The sequence below is a fragment of the Hypanus sabinus genome, chromosome 26, assembly GCF_030144855.1.
Source record: "Hypanus sabinus isolate sHypSab1 chromosome 26, sHypSab1.hap1, whole genome shotgun sequence".
In the NCBI taxonomy this organism is placed as follows: Eukaryota; Metazoa; Chordata; class Chondrichthyes; order Myliobatiformes; family Dasyatidae; genus Hypanus; species Hypanus sabinus.
The window spans coordinates 29,837,972-29,857,190 of NC_082731.1; the positions used below are offsets into that span (position 1 = coordinate 29,837,972).

Consider the following 19,219-nt stretch of genomic DNA (forward strand, 5'->3'; position numbering starts at 1 on the left):
AGTGGTTAATGGTTAGTACAGGCACAGTGGTTAATGGTTAGTATAGACTTAGTGGTTAATGTTTAGTACAGACTTAGTGGTTAACGGTTAGTACAGACTCAGTGGTTAATGTTTAGTACAGGCTCAGTGGTCAATGTTTAGTACAGACTCAGTGGTTGATGTTTAGTACAGGCTCAGTGGTCAATGTTTAGTACAGACTCAGTGGTTGATGTTTAGTACAGACTCAGTGGTTATTGTTTAGTACAGTTTAAGTGGTTAATGGTTAGTACAGACTCAGTGGTTAATGTCTAGTACAGACTCAGTTGTTAATGGTTAGTCCAGAATCAGTGTTTTTAATGATTAGTTGAAACTCAGTGTGGTTAGTAGATAGTACAGACTCTGGATAATGGTTAATGCAGAGTCAGTAGTTAATGGTTAGTATACTCAGTGGTTAATGGTTTGTACAAACTCAATGGTTAATGGTTAAGCCAGACTCAGTGATTAATGGTTAGTACAGACTCCATGAGATGTTGGGCCTGTTTCTGTGCTGTATCTATCTTACAGGAAACAGTACAGACTGAGTAGGGAAGCCCTTGTAAGTGTTCCCCGGACTAACCATCAAAAGAGATAAGTGTGACCCCATTACAATCTGAAGGGGAATGCAGACCTGAATCACCAGTGATTAATGTCCTTTTCCAGACACTGTCGACCTCGCTGTTTTCTGATTTTATTTTCGACGCTCTTGCACATTCCAATAGAAAATGTGACTTCCTTGGGACTCAGCCCCCATTCATCATCAAAAACTTTTGTGGTTCATTTGTGGACATGGTTGGTCTGCAATGCAAAATAATCAGACCATTTTACCCAAAAGCAACCACTGGCATTTACAGTGTGGCTTTTATATGGGAAATCATCAGAAGGTGTTTCACAGGAACATAAATCAGATGTCAGGACATAGAAGGAGAGCGGATGGCAGGTGAGGAAGTGTCTGGTCAGAGGAGGAATCTGGAAGCAATGCCTCAGTCCAACGGGATGATGTGCTGAAATGGTTTGCACCACAATTTACTGACTCACTGAGACGTCAGACACAGAGTGATGGGAGAGTGAAGGGAATGGAAATGACATCCATAAGATGGATTTAAATTAAAGAGGAAGAGAAAGGCACAGACTGCAGGTTTAAATTCACTAGAATGAATCTGTGGACTTTGTTGAGGAAGCTCCTCAGACAGAGTAATTGACAGTAGGACTGGACTCCCATATGGAGGAGGGTGAGAGGAAACTCAGGAATAATTTTAGAATGAACTCATGGGAAAAATCAGTAAAGTCCATGTAAATTATTTAATTCATTTATTTATTGGCACACAGCATGGAATAGGCCCTTCTGGCCCTTCGAGCCACACTGCCCAGGGATCCCGATTTAATCCTCGTCTCATCACAGGACAATTTACAGTGACCAGTTAAAGTACCAAACTGAGGTACTTTAGACTTTGGACTGTGAGAGGAAACTGGAGTACCCGGTGGAAACCCACACATTCTTGGGGAGACATTACAATTTCCTTACAAGCTGTGGCAGGAATTGAACCCCAGGTCGCCTGCATTGTAAAGCACTCTGCTAACCACTACACTACCATGTCGCCCCAAATGCTGGGTTCCCCGGCCTGTCTGTTAGATTCATTAATTAAAACTTAAACTTGTGTTGGGTCCTGAACTCAAAGTTCTTCAGCAGTCAAGAAGGGGCATTAAAACCCATTGCTTATGACCGCTGAAAACTGGTAACCCTAACCTGTCAATGACAATTAAATAACTGATTATTGAATGTCTCTGAATCTGCAGGTTTGTTATCCTTGATCTTCAGGGCCTGAGAGCTTTCAGACCAATGATAACCCCCAGCTCCCACTGTGATCCATAGTGATTGTGGTCTGTGTTACTTTTCAGTCTAAACTTGATTCACCGGGCAACAATCGTTCTCATCAACAGTCATCAACAAACATCAGCATGTCACACCGGGATTCTGTAATGTTGACAAGGCAGTCTGTGGCATCTTTTAGTTTCTCCTTCTTTTTCACTTTATTGCTGACAGTTCAGTTATCTGATCACCAAGATGGACCTCCGTGCTCAGTTTGAGCAAACACAGTTTAAGTAGTTGGTGGCAGTCTCCCAACTGCTTCAGAACGTAAAATACAAGTGTACATACATTTGCACTGCTCATTTCCATAATATAATCAATAAATCAATCAGTAACAGTCAATCATCATTACAGTGAGCCCGTTTCTGACACGTGGCAAATGCTCTGTAATGAGGAGAGGGTCTTGCTGTCTCTGTGTCTTTACCCTTTTGCTTTTGATTCATTTCATTTCATTCTGTGTGATAAACGTGAACCTGTTGGTTGGTGCAAAGCACAATGTTAGAATTGTATTTCCATATGTAAAGCAGTGTGTTTATTCTCTTTAGTAACACAGCTCCACTGGGAGGGCCCCCTGCTCAAATTAAACCTGCCTGTGAAACCGGAGAGGAAGTGAAAGGACTGAGTGTTAATGTTATCGCAGAGTTTCAGACATCTGTCAGCTATTAATAACAAATAGTTACTGAGCTTCAAGTAAACCTACAACACAGAACAGTACAGCACAGGAACAGGCCCTTCAGCCCATGGTGACTGTGACAACCTTAACACCAAATTAATCTAAACCAAACTATCTGCACAAAATCCATATCCCTCCATATCCTGAATGGTCATGTGCTTTTTCAAATGTATCTCAACTGTACTATCATGCTGATTTACCACCACTCCTTCCAGTGCATTACAGGCACCTACCACTGTGTGTAAAAAATACAACCCACAAATCTCCTTTGAATGTTACAGCCCTCACCTTAAATCTCTGTCCTTCTGGAAATGACATTTTACCCTGGAAAATGACTTCGACTGTCGACTCTACTGATGACTCTGATGCTTTCATAAGCCTCTATCAGGTTGCCTCTCAGCCGATGCTCCCGAGTAAACAGTCAAAGATTGCTCAACCTCTCCTTACAGCTAATATTCTGTAATCCAGGCAACATGCTCGTGAACGTCCTTTACACCCTCTCCAAAGCCTCCACATCCTTCTTACAGTGGAGCAACCAGAATTGGGGTTTCATGAAGTTTCACCCAGGTTACTGCAGGCATGAAAACCTATGCTTTAACTTGGACAAAAAGCAATCTGTACTCTCCTCTTACCCAGTCCCATGAAATTCTCCCAGCAGGAACACTGTCTCCTTGATGCTGGAATATACTGGATTCAACTTTCGGGCTCTTTCCTGTGGAAACAGGGACAGGTATATCAGATCGTCAGACTCAACTAGTTTCTGCCTTCACTCCCATCAGTATCAGAAGCAGGTTTAATATCACTGACATATGTTGTGAAATTTGTTGTGTTGTGGCAGCAGTACAGTGTAACACATAAACATCATAAATTACAATAAGATGCATGTTTATATAACTCACGCAAATCGAGAGCAAAAGTAGGAGCTAGTGTTCATAAGTTGCTTCATTGTTCGGAAATCTGATGGCAGAGGGGAAGAAGCTTTTCCTGAAATGTTGAGTGTGTGTCTCCAGGCTCCTGAACCTCCTCTCTGAAGGTAGTAATAAGAAGAGAACATGTCCTGTATGATGTGGGTCTTTAATGATGGATGTGGATTTTTGAGGCATTGCCTTTTGATGATGTCCTCAATGCTGGGGAAGATGGTGCCCGTGATGGAGCTGGCTGAGTTTGCAACTCTCTGCAGCTTTTTCTGATCCTGTGCAGTGGCCTGTCTGTACCAGACGGTGATGCAACCTCATTGAATGCTCTCCATGGTACACCTGTAGAAATTTACTAGAGTATTTGGTGACACACCAGATCACCTCAAACTCCCGATGAAATTTAATCTCTTTGTTCTTTCTTTGTTATTTCATCAATGAGTTGGACCCAGGATAGATCTTCAGCGATGTTGACAGCCAGGAATTTGAAACTGCTCACCCCTTCCACTGCCGATCCCTCAATGATACCTGGTGTGTATCACCCCCACCATGTTCCCTTCCCACGGGCACAATCAATTCATTATTCTGACATTGAATGAAGGTCATTATTGTGACACCACTCAACCAGCCAGTCTATCTCACTTCTGTACACCTCCTCATCACCATCTGAGATTCTGCCAACAACAGACAAATGTGAAGATGGCATTTGAGCTGTGCCCAGCCACAGAGTCATGGGTGTAGAGAGAGTAGAGTGGAGCATGTCCCATATCTCAATCCAGAATGGGACAACGAGGCAGTGGGAGCTGGAACGGATTAGCCAGCTGTGAAATTATTAATTTACAGCTGTAATTCCAGAAAGTTTTAAACAGCCTGTAATGAATACAAGCCAGTGGTAGGTCGAGGCAGGTACACATGAAAATACTCAGGTGTGGTGAGAAACATAAGGAGGTAAACTGCCCACAGTCACTGAGGTTGTTGTTTGGTGAGCTCCTGTTTCAAGAGAGGTCTTGTTTCTGCTGTGTCGGCTGACTGACACAGATTCCATAAGGGAATAAACAATCCCAGTGGAAAGAGGGAATGTGGAAGGTTTACTTTGGATGAGAGACCACTGGCAGGTTTGGGTTCTAATTAATCCTGATGATGAATTTAAGTTTAGGGTCTCAATGTGCTCCAGTTAATGGGGAAAACAGGGATACAGAGGGGTGGATATTACACTGCCATGGAGTAGAGATCGAATTAGACCACATCTGGAGCACTGGCTGTGATTCTTGGCATCACCCCTCAGGAAGGGTGTGTCTTCCTTGGAGAGGGGTTGTGTGGATGAGGCACAGTGAAGTGCTACTGGGACTGGGATAAAATATTAGGTCTGGTCTCTTGTTCCCTGAAATGTGGAAAACTGAAGGCCAGTGTAATTAGGGAGTTTAAAAACATTCCAGAATGGCACAGAAGAATAACACAAAGAATCTGTTATCTGTCAGGATATACAGGTCAGTGGAAATCTGGAAGTCTCCCTGGAAAGTGGTCAAGACTTGGGGGGAGGGGTGGGAAGTGTCAGTTGAAACTTCAAAATTAATAGAATTTTGTTTGAGTTCAATTATTCAAATATGTGGAGCCAAGGTTGGTAAATGGAGCTCGGACACATATCAGCTGAAGAGGGAATAGACTGGAGGGCTGAACAATCTCCTTCTGACACACAGTGCACGGGATAAATCTGAACAGAATCTCTTTGTGCAGCTGTTGATTTACCAGAAACACATTTCATATTTTCATTCTTGACAGGTGGGTGAAACTGGACAGTGATATCGGGGAAATTTCCTTCTCAGCTTCCTGTTGGAGATGTGGCTTGACTTGATCTGAAAAGGGAATCTTCAAGAGGAAATAGGCTTACTAAAAAGAAAAAGTTCGCTGCTCAAGGCATAGAAATACTTTTTTGATTCAGGGACCAATACCATAGAACCCTAGAACACTACAGCACAGTACAGGCCCTTCAGCCCTCCATGTGGTGCCCACCCATATAATCCTTAAAAAAAAGTACTAAACCCACACTACCCCATAACCCTCCATTTTTCTTTCATCCATGTGTCTGTCCAAGAGGCTCTTACATACCCCTAATGTTTTAGCCTCCACCACCATCCCTGGCAAATCATTCCAGGCACTCACAACCCTCTGTGTAAAAAAACTTACCCCTGATGTCTCCCCTAAACTTCCCTCCCTTAATTTTGTACATATGCCCTCTGGTGTTTGTTATTGGTGCCCTGGGAAACAGGTACTGACTATCCACCCTATCTATGCCTCTCATAATCTTGTAGACCGCTATCAAGTCCTGTCTCATTCTTCTACGCTCCAAAGAGAAAAGTCCCAGTTCTGCTAACCTTGCTTCATATGACTTGTTCTCCAAACCAGGCAACATCCTGGTAAATCTCCTCTGCACCCTCTCCATAGCTTCCACATCCTTCCTATAATGAGGTGACCAGAATTGAACACAATACTCTAAGTGCGGTCTCACCAGAGATTTGTGGAGTTGAAACATGACCTCTCTACTCTTGAACTCAATCCCCCTGTTAATGAAGCCTAGCATCCCATAGGCCTTCTTAACTACCCTATCAACCTGTGCAGCGACCTTGAGGGATGTATGGATTTGAACCCCAAGGCCCCTTTGTTCATCCACACTCTTAAGTAACCGACCATTAATCCTGTACTCAGTCTTCTGGTTTGCAGAAGTTTTCTGGTATTAATGGTTTAATACCATTAAACAATTCTTGTATTACTGAAAATATATTTCTTATATTACTATAGATGTACAGTGGAGAGTATTCTGACAGGTTGCATCACTGTCTGGTATGGGGGGGAGGGGAGGGCTACTGAAAGAAGCTGCAGAGGGTTGCAAATTTAGTTGGCTTCATCTTGGGTACGAGCCTCTTGGGTACCCAGGGCCTCTTCAAGGAGTGGTGCCTCAGAAAAGCAGCATCCATTATTAAGGACCTCCAGCACCCAGAGCATGCCCTTTTTTCACTGTTACCATCAGGTAAGAGGTAGAGAAGCCTGAAGACACACACCCAGCAATTCAGAAACAGCTTCTTCCCCTCTGCCATCTGATTCCTAAATGGACAATAAACCCTTGGACACTCCTTCACTTTTTAAAATATATTATTTGTTTTTGCATGATTTTAATCTATTCAATGTGGCTCTCCCCATGGATGCTATCAAAAGCCTTTTCAAAGTCCATGAAATTTATGTACAGTTGTCTCTGCCACTCTGTGCACTGCTCTATGATGTTATGCAGCATGAAGATCCGGTTGACAGAGTCTCTATTCCAACTTATTCCTTCAAGCAAACATCTACAGCATCTGTAATCCTTTGGACAATGACTTTGGTGAGACAGAAGTGTGATGCCACACCAGTTCTTGCAATCACTTGGTACTCGTTTCTTGGGGATCCTAACTCCCTTTGTCCTTGGGCACTTGTCCTCGTTCCCAGATTATAGTAAACAGTGGATGCAGGATGCAGTTCTGGAGCTTTACTGTTTCTTAATGTATTAATCACAGTAACAATCTCTTCTTTCTTGGCTGGATCTGTGTTGATGTTGAGGTCCTCTGTGACTATTCAGTAAATCTCTGAAACACCCTGTCCATTGTGCTTTGTGCTCTTGTCAAAAGCAGACCGTTCTTACCTCTCATGGGGCTACTGGATCTGACTTGGAACTTTCTGCATACTAATTTTGAAACCTTCTTTCTTTCTTTTCCAATCTTTTTGGGATTACGAAATTACAATGAGCATTACAATGGGATACACAAGCAATAAGTATAATACAGTTAAGTCTTCCCCAATCATGCATGATACAAATATCATAAAGACGAGACCAAAAAAAGGTATGGCAATATAAAAATTTTAAAAAAGGAAATCTTGTCTATGTTTTCCTGAACACGTTAACTGGCACTGCTGTGGCCACCACTGCAAGGTCTTCCATGTAGACCCTCTTATCCATCCTTCGCTCTTCACTTTTTTGCTAGCTTCAGTGAATGCCAGTGGAAGTTTCACCTTAATTCGTGTTGACTCTGCATTGAACATTTTCTTCCTAATTTTCCATCTTTCCTCTAAGGCTGTCCATGTTTCCTGCTGTATCCATTCTTTGTTTTTCTTTCCAGCTCTGTAATGTAGACAAGCCCTGCTGCTCTCCATGAACACTGACACAATCTGTTTCCACATAGTGTTGATCTTGTTCACTGACACATCCTCGCCAAAGCCTGAAATCTGTTCTTAAGTTTAATGGTGACAGCAGATCTCACACTGGTGTCCTTGAGCTTCTCAACATCAAAACGTCTTTGTACATGTGCTCTGGTCCCAGTGCTTCTCAACTTGAGTTTCATCACTGCTACAGCAAGGTGGTGATTACTTCCTGTATCTGCTCCTCTCTTCACCTTTACACCCGGCAAGGGTTGTCTCCATGTACCATTGATCATCAAATGGTTAATCTAGATCTTGTCACTTCTACTGGGTGAGCAACATGTCAGTGTGTGGATTCCATGGTGTGGAAACGGTCCCTCCTGTGACCAGACTGTTCATGGCACAGAATTCCACCCGTCTTTCACCGTTGTTATTCATTGGTCCACACCCTTGCATGCACATGACCTGAGTGAAGTCCGAGTTGTTATTTCCCACTTTGCCATTTAGATCTCCCATGATGATGATTATGTCATGGCATGGTGTTAACTCTACCTCTGCTGTCTGTAGATGTCCTTTTCTTCAATGTCACTACTGTTACTTGGAGCATAGCACTGGATCACAGTCATGTTCACTCGCTTCACTCTCAGCCTGACTCTCACCAGCCGACTGTTGATTGGTTTTCACTCCAGCGGGCACTTCTCAATGACTTTCTTCAAAATGACAGCTGCACCATCAAGACGCTGACATCTTCCCTTCCTGAATATAAAACTCTTTCACCAGTTGCTGCCTTTAGTCTGCCAGACCATGTGCATCTACTTTCACTAACCTCATTGTGTGTTGGCTGTAATGACACATTACTGTGGTTATCTGTGTGAGCTTGCCAGTGCTGTACATGGTTCGACAATTCCAAAAAACATATTTTCTCTTGGTCTTGGTGAAGTTCATGGCTCCCTTCACTATGCCAGTAGCTTCCTGTCAGTTTTCACTACTGTCAGACATGCAAGTCCCAGGTGGTGACCAGGGAATATCATCACACTCAGATGTAGAAGGATTCTTCATTGCTGTGTCTGTAACTGTGAAGAGAGTACAGAAACACAGCATAATGAGCAACCAGCAGAAAGATCGGTGCAAAAAGCTTGTCATGGCGGCGCCCCGATGACTCCGCCAGGTGTTAAGGGCATTCTTCTTCTCTTCTACTGAGCACAAAATAAACACCAGATGATATCATAAGTAAGGTTACAAATCATCACCCAACATCAGTTCAGATGTTCTTTAAACACTCAATTCTTCGGGCCCATCCCCAATTAGCGGGATCATCCTGAACCTTAAAGGGGCTGCAACCGGCTATCCGTACTCCGGAGAGTTAGAGAGCCTAAATCCTGGAAGCTGGCACGGTTGGGAGCGTCTCATAACAATAACAGTTTTTCTTTTTGCCTGGTCAGGTTCACTAACCCTGAAACTCCGAACATGGTGGAATGGTGGACCACTCTTTGTCTGACCTCTACCCTTTGACCTGTTTGGCATGGGTGTCCCTACCTAGAGCTAAAGCACAAGGCAACATAAAACTCAAACCAACACAGATCTCTGGGTCACTGAGGCACTCAAGCCTCCAAACCCTACAGCAAGGTTGTGGTCCTCTTGGATGGGAAATATAATGATTCACCATTTTGATTGCTGTCATGGTGGGGTTGTGGGGTTGTTGTGTCAGGTGGACATAAAAGTTTTGGAAAGTTCTCCACCATCTGTCCCAATGTTGATCCCTCAAACAGCACCACAGAATGTCTGATCTCCTTATACTTCATTGTTGTGTCTCTACGGAGAACATCTGCCCACTGACTCATGTCTCTCAGGGGTATCTGTCCACCAACTGGTATCTCTGGGTGATATCTGTCCATTGACAAGTGTCTCTCACTCCGTGTCTCTCAGTGGGATATCTGTCCACTGACTGGTGTCTCTCAGTCCCTGTCTCTCAGGGGGATATCTGTCCACTGACTGGTGTCTCTCAGTCCCTGTCTCTCAGGGGGATATCTGTCCACTGACTGGTGTCCCTCTGTCCCTGTCTCTCAGGGGGATATCTTTCCACTGACTGGTATCTCTCAGTCCGTCTCCCAGGGGGATATCTGTCCACTGACTGGTGTCTCTCAGTCCCTGTCTCTCAGAGGGATATCTGTCCACTGACTGGTGTCTCTCAGTCCCTGTCTCTCAGGGGGATATCTGTCCACTGACTGGTGTCTCTCAGTCCCTGTCGCTCATTGGGATATCTGTCCACTGACTGGTCTCTCTCTGTCCCTGTCTCTCAGGGGGATATCTGTCCACTGACTGGTGTCTCTCAGACCGTGTCTCTCAGGGGGATATCTGTCCACTGACTGGTGTCTCTCAGGGGGATATCTGTCCACTGACTGGTCTCTCAGTCCCTGTCTCTCAGGGGGATATCTGTCCACTGACTGGTGTCTCTCAGACCCTGTCTCTCAGGGGGATATCTGTCCACTGACTGGTGTCTCTCAGAGGGATATCTGTCCACTGACTGGTCTCTCAGTCCCTGTCTCTCAGGGGGATATCTGTCCACTGACTGGTGTCTCTCAGACCCTGTCTCTCAGGGGGATATCTGTCCACTGACTGGTGTCTCTCAGACCCTGTCTCTCAGGGGGATATCTGTCCACTGACTGGTGTCTCACAGTCTGTGTCTCTCAGGGGGATATCTGTCCACTGACTGGTGTCTCACAGTCTGTGTCTCTCAGGGGGATATCTGTCCACTGACTGGTGTCTCTCAGTCCCTGTGTCTCAGGGGGGTATCTGTCCACTGACTGGTGTCTCTGATTCTCTCTCGCTGGGATTCTGTGTGTTTCAGTTTACACAAACTGTTCATCGTTGAAATTAATCAATCGAGCAGAGTGTGACAGATCTTTAATCCGGATCTGGTCACTGCTGCTGTCCTGCCGCCTGTTGAAGAGACAAACACCTTTTGGGGAATTGAAATCGCTGCTGTGGGCGGGGACAGGAAGCTGCGCCTCTGGTTTCAGTGTGTGAGAGCCTGTTCAAACCGCGGCTCCCTCTCTCACTCACAGCCCACGTCCCTATTTAAACAGCGCTCACTGCGGCTCCGGACAAAGCCGGCCTGAGCTGAAGCCGCCGATCTCAACAGTGTCCAAGTCCGGCTCAGTGTTCAGGGCGATGGGGGTCGTTCCGTATCTCTGTCTCCTCCTGTCTTGTCTGGCAGGTGGGTGTCCCGCGGCTTGTCCCCCACCCGCGACCGGCTGTTTCTCGGAGGCTTTGTGAACCTCTGTCCGCGGAACATTTTATTAATTTCTGCTCTTTTTTATTGACAGGCGTGCGGTCGGACGTCGTGCTGACACAGCCCAAGTCAGCGGTGGTAAAGCCCGGACAGTCTCACACACTGACCTGTGCGGTCAGAGGGTTCAGCCTCAGCAGCTATGGCATGAGCTGGGTGAAACAGGTCCCCGGGAAAGGGCTGGAGTGGCTGGCGGCTATATCGAGTGGTGGTAACAAGTATTACGCGCCTGGAGTCCAGAGCCGGTTCACCATTTCCAAGGGCGGCAGCACCGTCACTCTGCAAATGACCCGCCTGAGACTGGACGACACGGCCACCTATTACTGTGCGAGAGACACAGTGAGAGAGACCGGGACTGGACCGGGACAAAAACCCAGCGAGAGCGCCTGCCCTTCGGGCGCTGAGGGAAAGGGCAGCAGTGATCGCCACAGCCGTATCCCGCTCGTTCTGGGCCACATCCGCTCGTCCACGCAATGGAAGGCGGGTTGTCAGCGGGGATTCCCGAGAAGAGATGCTGGATGGATGGGCCAAGGGGCCGGCCGGCTCTGGGATCCACTGGATTTCGGGCTGGATGTGATGAAGGCGGTTTGTGACCTGCGGTGAAGCACTGTGACTATGGAACACGGTGACGGGGAGCTGAACAGAAACTGGTCCCGACAAAGGAGCGTCTGCAGCGCAGTCTGTCTCCACGGATTCCGCATTGCTGTTTCCCAGAGTCAAATCCCTGAATCCTGACTCGGACTGCTGGGTGTAAATGTCCATTTCTGGACAATTAAAAGCCCAAAAAGGATTCGACTCTGATTCTGGGTGATGGCGAGAGCCGGTGTCCGCAGACAGGAAAACTGTGAAAATACCTGCTTCATTCACATGCCGTGAAGAGACAAGGACGGAGTTTGGGATGGAAATCCAGGAAGCGGCTGCTCCCGGTCCGGACAGGGATCATGTTGACATTTTGCTGAGATTATTGGATGTGACGGGCAAGTGAAGTTACTGCACTGGGTGAATGGGGAGACGGGGCACTGTGACTATCTTGACTACTGGGGCGGAGGAACCTCGCTGACAGTGACTTCAGGTAAGACCAACTTCTCAATTGTATCTTCACGCAATAGTACTTTATTTTTTTACGGTTTTGGCGAACTTTCTGATTCACCTGAAATCAGTGAGATATTTAGAGCGAGTACATGAATCTCCCCGAACCGGCGGGTTTCTCTAGAGCTCAGTAACAGTACAAGGGTACATACCCCACCCCACCAGTGAACTGTCCACAGACCGGGAACAGGCTCAGGGGAATGGGGTCGGATCTTGTCACCAGACTGTGCCTTGACACCGGCCGGTTGTGCTGAGTGAGCTCAGTGTTTGGTTCAAGTCTGGCTTCTGATCCTCAGCACCAACTGAAGCCACGTTCAGGGGCTGAGCGTTTCAGTGCAGTTGAACTCGTTCCCTGTCAGTGACAACAATGGATCTGTTCCGTGTCAAGTTATTGGGATCGGGTTTTACTGTCGGCTGCTTTCATGTTGAAGGTAATGGGATTGAGACATAATCTGAGGGAATGGTTACACATGTATGATCTGGTTGATGGCTCAATATCCCCAGGGTACAGGTGGGTGTCAGTCCCATCATGTAATGTCCGGCCTGAGGTCCGTCCCGGGATACAGCAAAAGTATCGGCGATAACCCAGGATTAATTGATGGGATTGAGGTTTTAGTTTTATTTCCTGATGGGCGAGGAGGCTGGGTATGGTGGGGAAGAATTTTGGAGTGAGAAGGCAGTGGGGAAGTGGTGCAGGAAAGGTAAGGCAGGGAATTGAAATCACAATTCCTTCACACATTCCGGGCAGCCTTGCATTGGTGGGTGGGGGAGGGGGAAGTGGTGCAGGTGGGGTGGGGAGGGAAGCGTTCAAGTCAATAATGTGTAGTAGGCGAGCATTTAAGGAAGGTTTGTTGATGAACGTTTGTGATCTGGAACACACCGCCTGAATGATGGTGATGGCCAACAGTGAGTGTAGAGAGGGAACAGGAGATCCGCCTTTTGTAGGGATACAGGGAAGAGCAGAGAGACCAATGGGTTTATTGGGTTTGCTCAGCTAAAGGGAAGCACAGACACTATCGGATGAATGGCCTCACTCTCTGCTCTGTCATTCAATGGAATCAGTATTTATCTTGTAAATCTGGGAAATTCTTCCTCAAAAGGATTCCAACAATCACCCCAGAGTACACAGAGCATGAGTTAAATGCAGATTACAGCTCCCATGTCCTGTCCTGGCAGCCACGGATTAAATAGAAAGATCCTTCTGCACTGTCCCATCCTTCCCAGGGCGGAGGCAGCAGAGGTTGGACACAGAGTGAAGCTTCCCCCAACCTGTCCCATCACACGCTCACGGGACACGAGTTGAAATTTGCTGTTCAAATGAATGGCTTATTCTCAGTTTACAGACAGAGTTCTGGAGACAACCTATCCACTGGTGTCTTTTATGAACCCACTGACTCTCACATCTACCTGAACTAAAACTCTTCTTACCCTGTTTCTTATAAAAATACCATCCCCTCCTCTCAATTCCTCCATCTCCACTGTATCTGTTCTCAGGATGAGGCTTTTCATTCCAGAACTGAGGAAATGTCCTCCTTCAATGAAAGGGGCTTCCCTTCTTCCACCAGCAACACTGCCCTCAACCACACCTCTTCTATTTCACACATGTCTGCTCTCACTCCATCCTCCCTCCACCCTACCAGAGATAAGGTTCCTCTTGTCTTCACCTATCACTCTACCAGCCTCCCTGTCCAGCAGAAAATTCTCTGTAACTTCTGCATCTCCAATGGGATCCCAACACCAAGAACACCTTTCCCTCTACACCGCCACCCTCAACACTCTGCTTTCTGCAGGGGTCACTTCCAATGCAGCTCCCTTGTCCATTCATCCCTCCCCACTGATCTCCCTCCTGGCACTTATCCTTGCAAACGGAACAACTATTACACCTGCCCCTACACCTGCTCCCTCACCACTATTCAAGGCCCTAAACAGTCCTTCCAGGTGAAGTGTCACTTCACCTGTGAGTCCCTTGGTGTCAGCTACTGTACCTGGTGGTCCCAATGTGGCGTTTAATATATCGGTGAAACCCGACATAGATTGGGAGACCGCTTCGCCGAGCACCTCTGCTCCGTCCACCAGAGAAAGCGTGATCTCCCCGTAGCCACCCATTTTAATTCCACTTCCCATCACTTTCCAACATGTCAGACCATGGACTGCACTACTGCCGCGATGAAGTCATGCTCAAGTTGGCACAGCAACACCTTATATTCCATCAGGGTAGCCCCCAACATATGGTATGAACATCGATATCTCGAACGTCTCATAATGCCCACCCCTCCTTCACCATTCCCCATTCTCATTTCCTCTCTTCCGTATCTCCTTATCTGCCTATCCGCTCCTTCTGGTACTCCACCTTCCCTTTCTTCCATCACCTTCTGTCCCCTCCTATCAGATTCTCCTTTCCCTTCTTCACCAATTGACTTCCCAGCTCTTTACTTCACATCTTCCCCCCTCCTGGTTTCACTAATCACCTTGTGTTTCTTCCTCCCCTCCCTTCCCCACCTTCTTACTCTGACCTCATCTTTTCTTCTCCAGTCCTGATGAAGGGTCTTGGTGTGAAACATCGACTGTACTCTTTTCTATAGATGCTGCCTGGCCTGCTGAGTTCCTCCAGCATTCTGTGTGTGCTGTTTGGATTTCCAGCATCTGCAAATTTTCTAGCTTGTAAGCAACTGCTCTAATTTCTTGCCCTCCTCCATCCCTCGACTGGGTTTGTTGCACAAGTGTTTTCCTACATTAACCAGAGTTGCTGGTGATTCAGTAAAAGTGGTTGTGAGATAAAGTGCTGACATTTACAGACACCTTTCATGGTGTCCCCGAGCTCTTCACAGGCAATGAAGTAGTTTCAAAGTCCAGCCCTGTTGTAGAGTCGGGAATGTGGAGCCACTCTGCACACAGCAGAATCCACAAACTGCAAGGGGAGAACGATCAGACAGTCTGTTCTGGAGATGTTATTGAAGGAGAAATATTGTCCAGGACACCGTGGACACAGTGATCCAATGGACAGGCACAAGGTTGGATTCGGAGTGATGGGAAACAGGGCAGTACATCAAAGCAGATGAGTAGTGCAGAGGGATGGATGAACAGTCCACAGATACCACCACAACAAAACTGACAAATCTAAACTCAGTTCATCATAATCTGCAACAGATTTGGATCTGTGGTCAGATTTCCATCATCTTAATAATTGGTGTTGTTTTTAAATCCAGTCATTAGTAATGATGACCCTTCGGTTTTACTGATGTCCCTCAGGGAAGGAGATCTCTCATCCTAACCCTTCGAGCCTATTTATGACTTTGACCCATCAATGTGCTTGTCTCCAAATGCCCTCTACCCAGATCTACTTGCCCTCTTCACCCAGCACCCTGTCACCCACCCAGCTTCAGTTCCCCTCTTCACCCAGCACCCTGTGACCCACACAGATCCAGTTCCCCTCTTCACCCCAGCACCCTGTGACACACCCAGATCCAGTTCCCCTCTTCACCCCAGCACCCTGTGACCCACCCAGATCCAGTTCCCCTCTTCACCCCAGCACCCTGTGACCCACCCAGATCCAGTTCCCCTCTTCACCCCAGCACCCTGTGACCCACCCGGATCCAGTTCCCCTCTTCACCCCAGCACCCTGTGCCCCACCCAGGTCCAGTTCCCCTCTTCACCCCAGCACCCCGTGACCCAACCAGATCCATTTCCCCTCTCCACCCCAGCACGTTGCTGTCAGTTTGATGGGTGTTTTTATAAAGACCCAGAGGAACATTGATCCAGACAGAACTGTACTTACCACCTGCTGGTCCCGGGATGTAAAAGATCCTCAGCTGCAAATCTCACCGACTGATGTTATTGTCCCTCCTGCACTGCCAACACTGAGCAGCTCAGGGAACATCTGTGAGGTGAGAAACAGAGTTAATGTTTCACATCAGTGACCCTTCACCAGACTCTGTCAATCTGATTTCTGGCAGCTACGCCGTTTCCAGTTTTATTTTACTGAATTTATTTTGATGAAAACTGGTGTTTTTCATTGACTTCTACAACCTTAGAACATCCCAGAGCCTTTCCCAACTCAGCAAGTACTTCTGCAGTGTGTCACTTCATATGCGGGACTAAACCTCCAACTTGTCTGCATCTTGTTCCCACAAACTGAACTACAATAAGACAATCCAGTCTGGGTGATGTTGGAAAGGAATGGTCACTTTTAGCCTGCAATTCCTAAAGTTCCCAACCAACTAGGAATTCCTCATCTGAATTGTGATTGTGCAGTAGATGAACAGACAGATGCTATTTGGTTGTAGGTCGTCCAAATGGTCCCAGGTCCTTAGTCCAGCAATTGCGTTGTTTTCAGGGGTTAACATCGATAAAGAGCAGTGAGGTTCCTCAGACCTCAGCTGACCAGCTCGTTCCTGAGCTGCTGTGTACCTGGGAGGCTGAGGACAGTGTGGGTGAAATGGTGCTGGCTGTGGCTGGCAATTCCAAAGGGAATCACCAGTGTTCGGCCACTTACACTGGAGTCAGTCCCAGAGTTCCACAGACCACTGTACCCCGGGATTTACTGAGTGACAGATGCCTCCAGAGCTGTTACCACACTCTACCACAGGACAACAGGTCCTGCTGGAATTCCCGGGGTAACACTGGGAAATCCACCTCCACATTTCCCTCACAGGCCGGACCTGACAAGCATCACAGCTCCCGTTCAACTGACTGAGGAATCTCGGCTGGGTGTGTCAGGAAAGTAATTAGTTACAATTTAATTCTGGTTGAAAACTGTCTTTTAAGTGTCATATACGTTTGTAGATTTATTATTTTAAACCAAAGAGATCATCTGTTCTGCAGAAATGTACCTCACTGTCTCCAAGCAATTTAAAACCTGTTAATTACATGACAGCATTGACACAATACGGTCTCCACCCCAGGTTTTCTTTGTGCCTGAGGCTACTTGATGCTGAGGACTCGATATATCTCACCCCAGGTCTCCAGTATCCAGAAACCCAGCGGGGTCCCACCTTGCCCAGTGTAGCAGTGTGGGGAGAGTCCCAGCAGGTTAGAATCAGCACCATTCAGCCCGGTCTGTGTGGACACGGTCCAGTTGGCACCGTGCCCTGTGCTTTCTCTCCTGTGACACTTCACCCACAGCACAGGTCAGCTTGTCCCCCTGTTTCACAGAAGTTGTGTCCCCGGTGGGGAGTCTGACATCAGCATTTCACTGGTTCTTTCAGGCTCAGTCTGGAAGGAATGAGAAAGGGACCATTTCTCTGATCTGCCTGTCCTGTCAACCTGAATCAACTGTGTTTACTCAGGAAGTCAAATGTTCTGAGTTCACAGTCCCCAGAGTCACCTGGAAATGGTCCTAAACAATGCAGCTGTCATTATTGACCAGTTAAATTATATCGATTCCTATTTACTTGTTATATTGATTTATATTTATTCTGTTTGAAACCCAGATTTCAATATTTTCTGCCCTTCGTCCCAGAGTGATTACTGTAAAGTGAATATTTCATTATTTTGCCCGATTGAAATTGTGACTTTCCAACCACTCCACTTCTACTCCAAATGTTGGGTTTACTGCCCTTTCGATAGCAGAATCAATCTGAAGCCTGTGTGTGTCTGTTGACCATCTTACTGCTAGACAACAAAGCCCTCATCTACTGCAATTCACACCGTCTGACACATACTCTCCCACTAGTCTCCTACTCCCAGAGTTCCTGCATGTTCCGCTGTGTCCACACTGTTTTTTTGGGTGATTTCAACCTCATCCACCAGTAACAATCTGTCACTGACAGAGTCAGTCATGAGGTAAATGATGTCACGTCGGTGGGTCAGTACAAAACCCGTCCACAACACTGTCCAAGATAATTCTGACAACTGGTCAAACCACATCTCCTCAACATATCCACCTGTCAATTGGTCAATTAATTAATCAATCTTCACACTTTTACCTACCTTGGTATGTCAACACTTCTCCTTTTCCAGTGAAATGAATTGAGAAACGGTACTTTCAAGAGTACTGTTTTGTGAATTGCCACAACCTGCATTTCCTCACTGGACTCTCTGGGCTCATCGTTCAGTGAGAATATCACCTACATCTAATGTCATTTTGAGATTTCTCCATCTGCCCAGGAATCTCATCGTCACTATCGGCTGTGTTGGCCGACACTTCTCCACAGAGTCTGGGCTAATGTATTTCCACAATTCCTATATCATTTCTGATGCAAGGTACCATTCCCTCCCGGTTACTCGGTAGTTTCCACAGGCTCAGTGGGGTTGAAATTCTTGCTCAGTCACACACAGTAAATATGTGAGGCAGTGTCAGCTGTATCATGTAGTCTGTTGAGTTGAATTTCAGAAGCAGAGCCCATTTCCCAACCTCCACTATATTGCACACATGGTGCTGGAGACCAGGTACACCACACCAATCACTCCTCTCATCAACAGCAACACTGAACTGATCAGAATTATTCAAATAAGTTACTTCTAAATCTTACTTCTTCTGGAAACTCTGCTGATCAGGGGCTAACAGAGTTTTCAGAATCAGGAATTGTATTTGGATGAGAGACAGATTGTCACTTTGGTATTTTGACTGAAATCCGACCAATTGGACATTGGGTCACTGCCTCAGTCCTGCACTGAAGTGTTGGCCTGGACTGTGTGTCCAAGTTGCCACTGTGGGATTGATCCACACCCTCCTACCTCAGCGACACAGACTCACAGCTGAGTGTTAAAGTGATATTGCCTTTGTTTGATGGGGTGAATAATTTTGAAAATTACTGCTTTATATAATGTCTCCTTTCTCTGTCGGTAATGCATTTATTCAGGGAACCATCTGTGAATTTTGTTCTATTTCAGAGGTCAAGTCTGTGCCATCGGTCTACATCATACCTTCCTGCAACAGAGAATCTGACCAAGGCATCAGCCTCCTCTGTCTGGTCAAGGACTATCAGCCTGAGAGCATCAGTCAGACATGGTCCACTAACAATGGGGACGTCACCACTGGAATCAAGAAATACCCGGCAGTGTTGGGGCAAAATAGAAAGTACACGATGAGCAGCTTCCTCCAAGTCTCTGCGGCGGACTGGAAGAAGAATAAAGTCTATTCCTGCAAGGCAGGGTACAAGCCAAACGAGATGGTGACAGCGGAGTTCCAGATACCTCAACGTTCGTATGCGATAAACTTTTCTCTTTAAAGCTGCATTGATCTCAAAGCATAAATCTAGAGTAGG

General features: G+C 46.5%; 1 protein-coding gene, 1 long non-coding RNA gene and 1 gene segment (V, D, J or C); 2 read left to right on the forward strand and 1 right to left on the reverse strand.

Moving 5' to 3' along the window:
• Nucleotides 1-19,219, forward strand: part of LOC132381361 (uncharacterized) — a 108,372-nt gene that overhangs the window by 71,373 nt on the left and 17,780 nt on the right.
• Nucleotides 1,310-19,219, reverse strand: part of LOC132381362 (uncharacterized) — a 47,906-nt gene continuing 29,996 nt past the window's right edge. For both annotated transcript variants that reach the window (XR_009508013.1, XR_009508014.1), the window contains exons 2-3: nucleotides 15,790-15,891; nucleotides 1,310-8,709 (exon numbers count right to left, since the gene is read on the reverse strand). This is a non-coding gene — a long non-coding RNA (uncharacterized LOC132381362). The remainder of the gene's footprint in view (nucleotides 8,710-15,789; nucleotides 15,892-19,219) is intronic.
• LOC132381359 (immunoglobulin heavy variable 3-30-like) lies at nucleotides 10,358-18,979 on the forward strand. The segment is given in 3 exon segments: nucleotides 10,358-10,853; nucleotides 10,963-11,997; nucleotides 18,846-18,979. Coding segments are annotated over 2 exon segments (612 nt in total).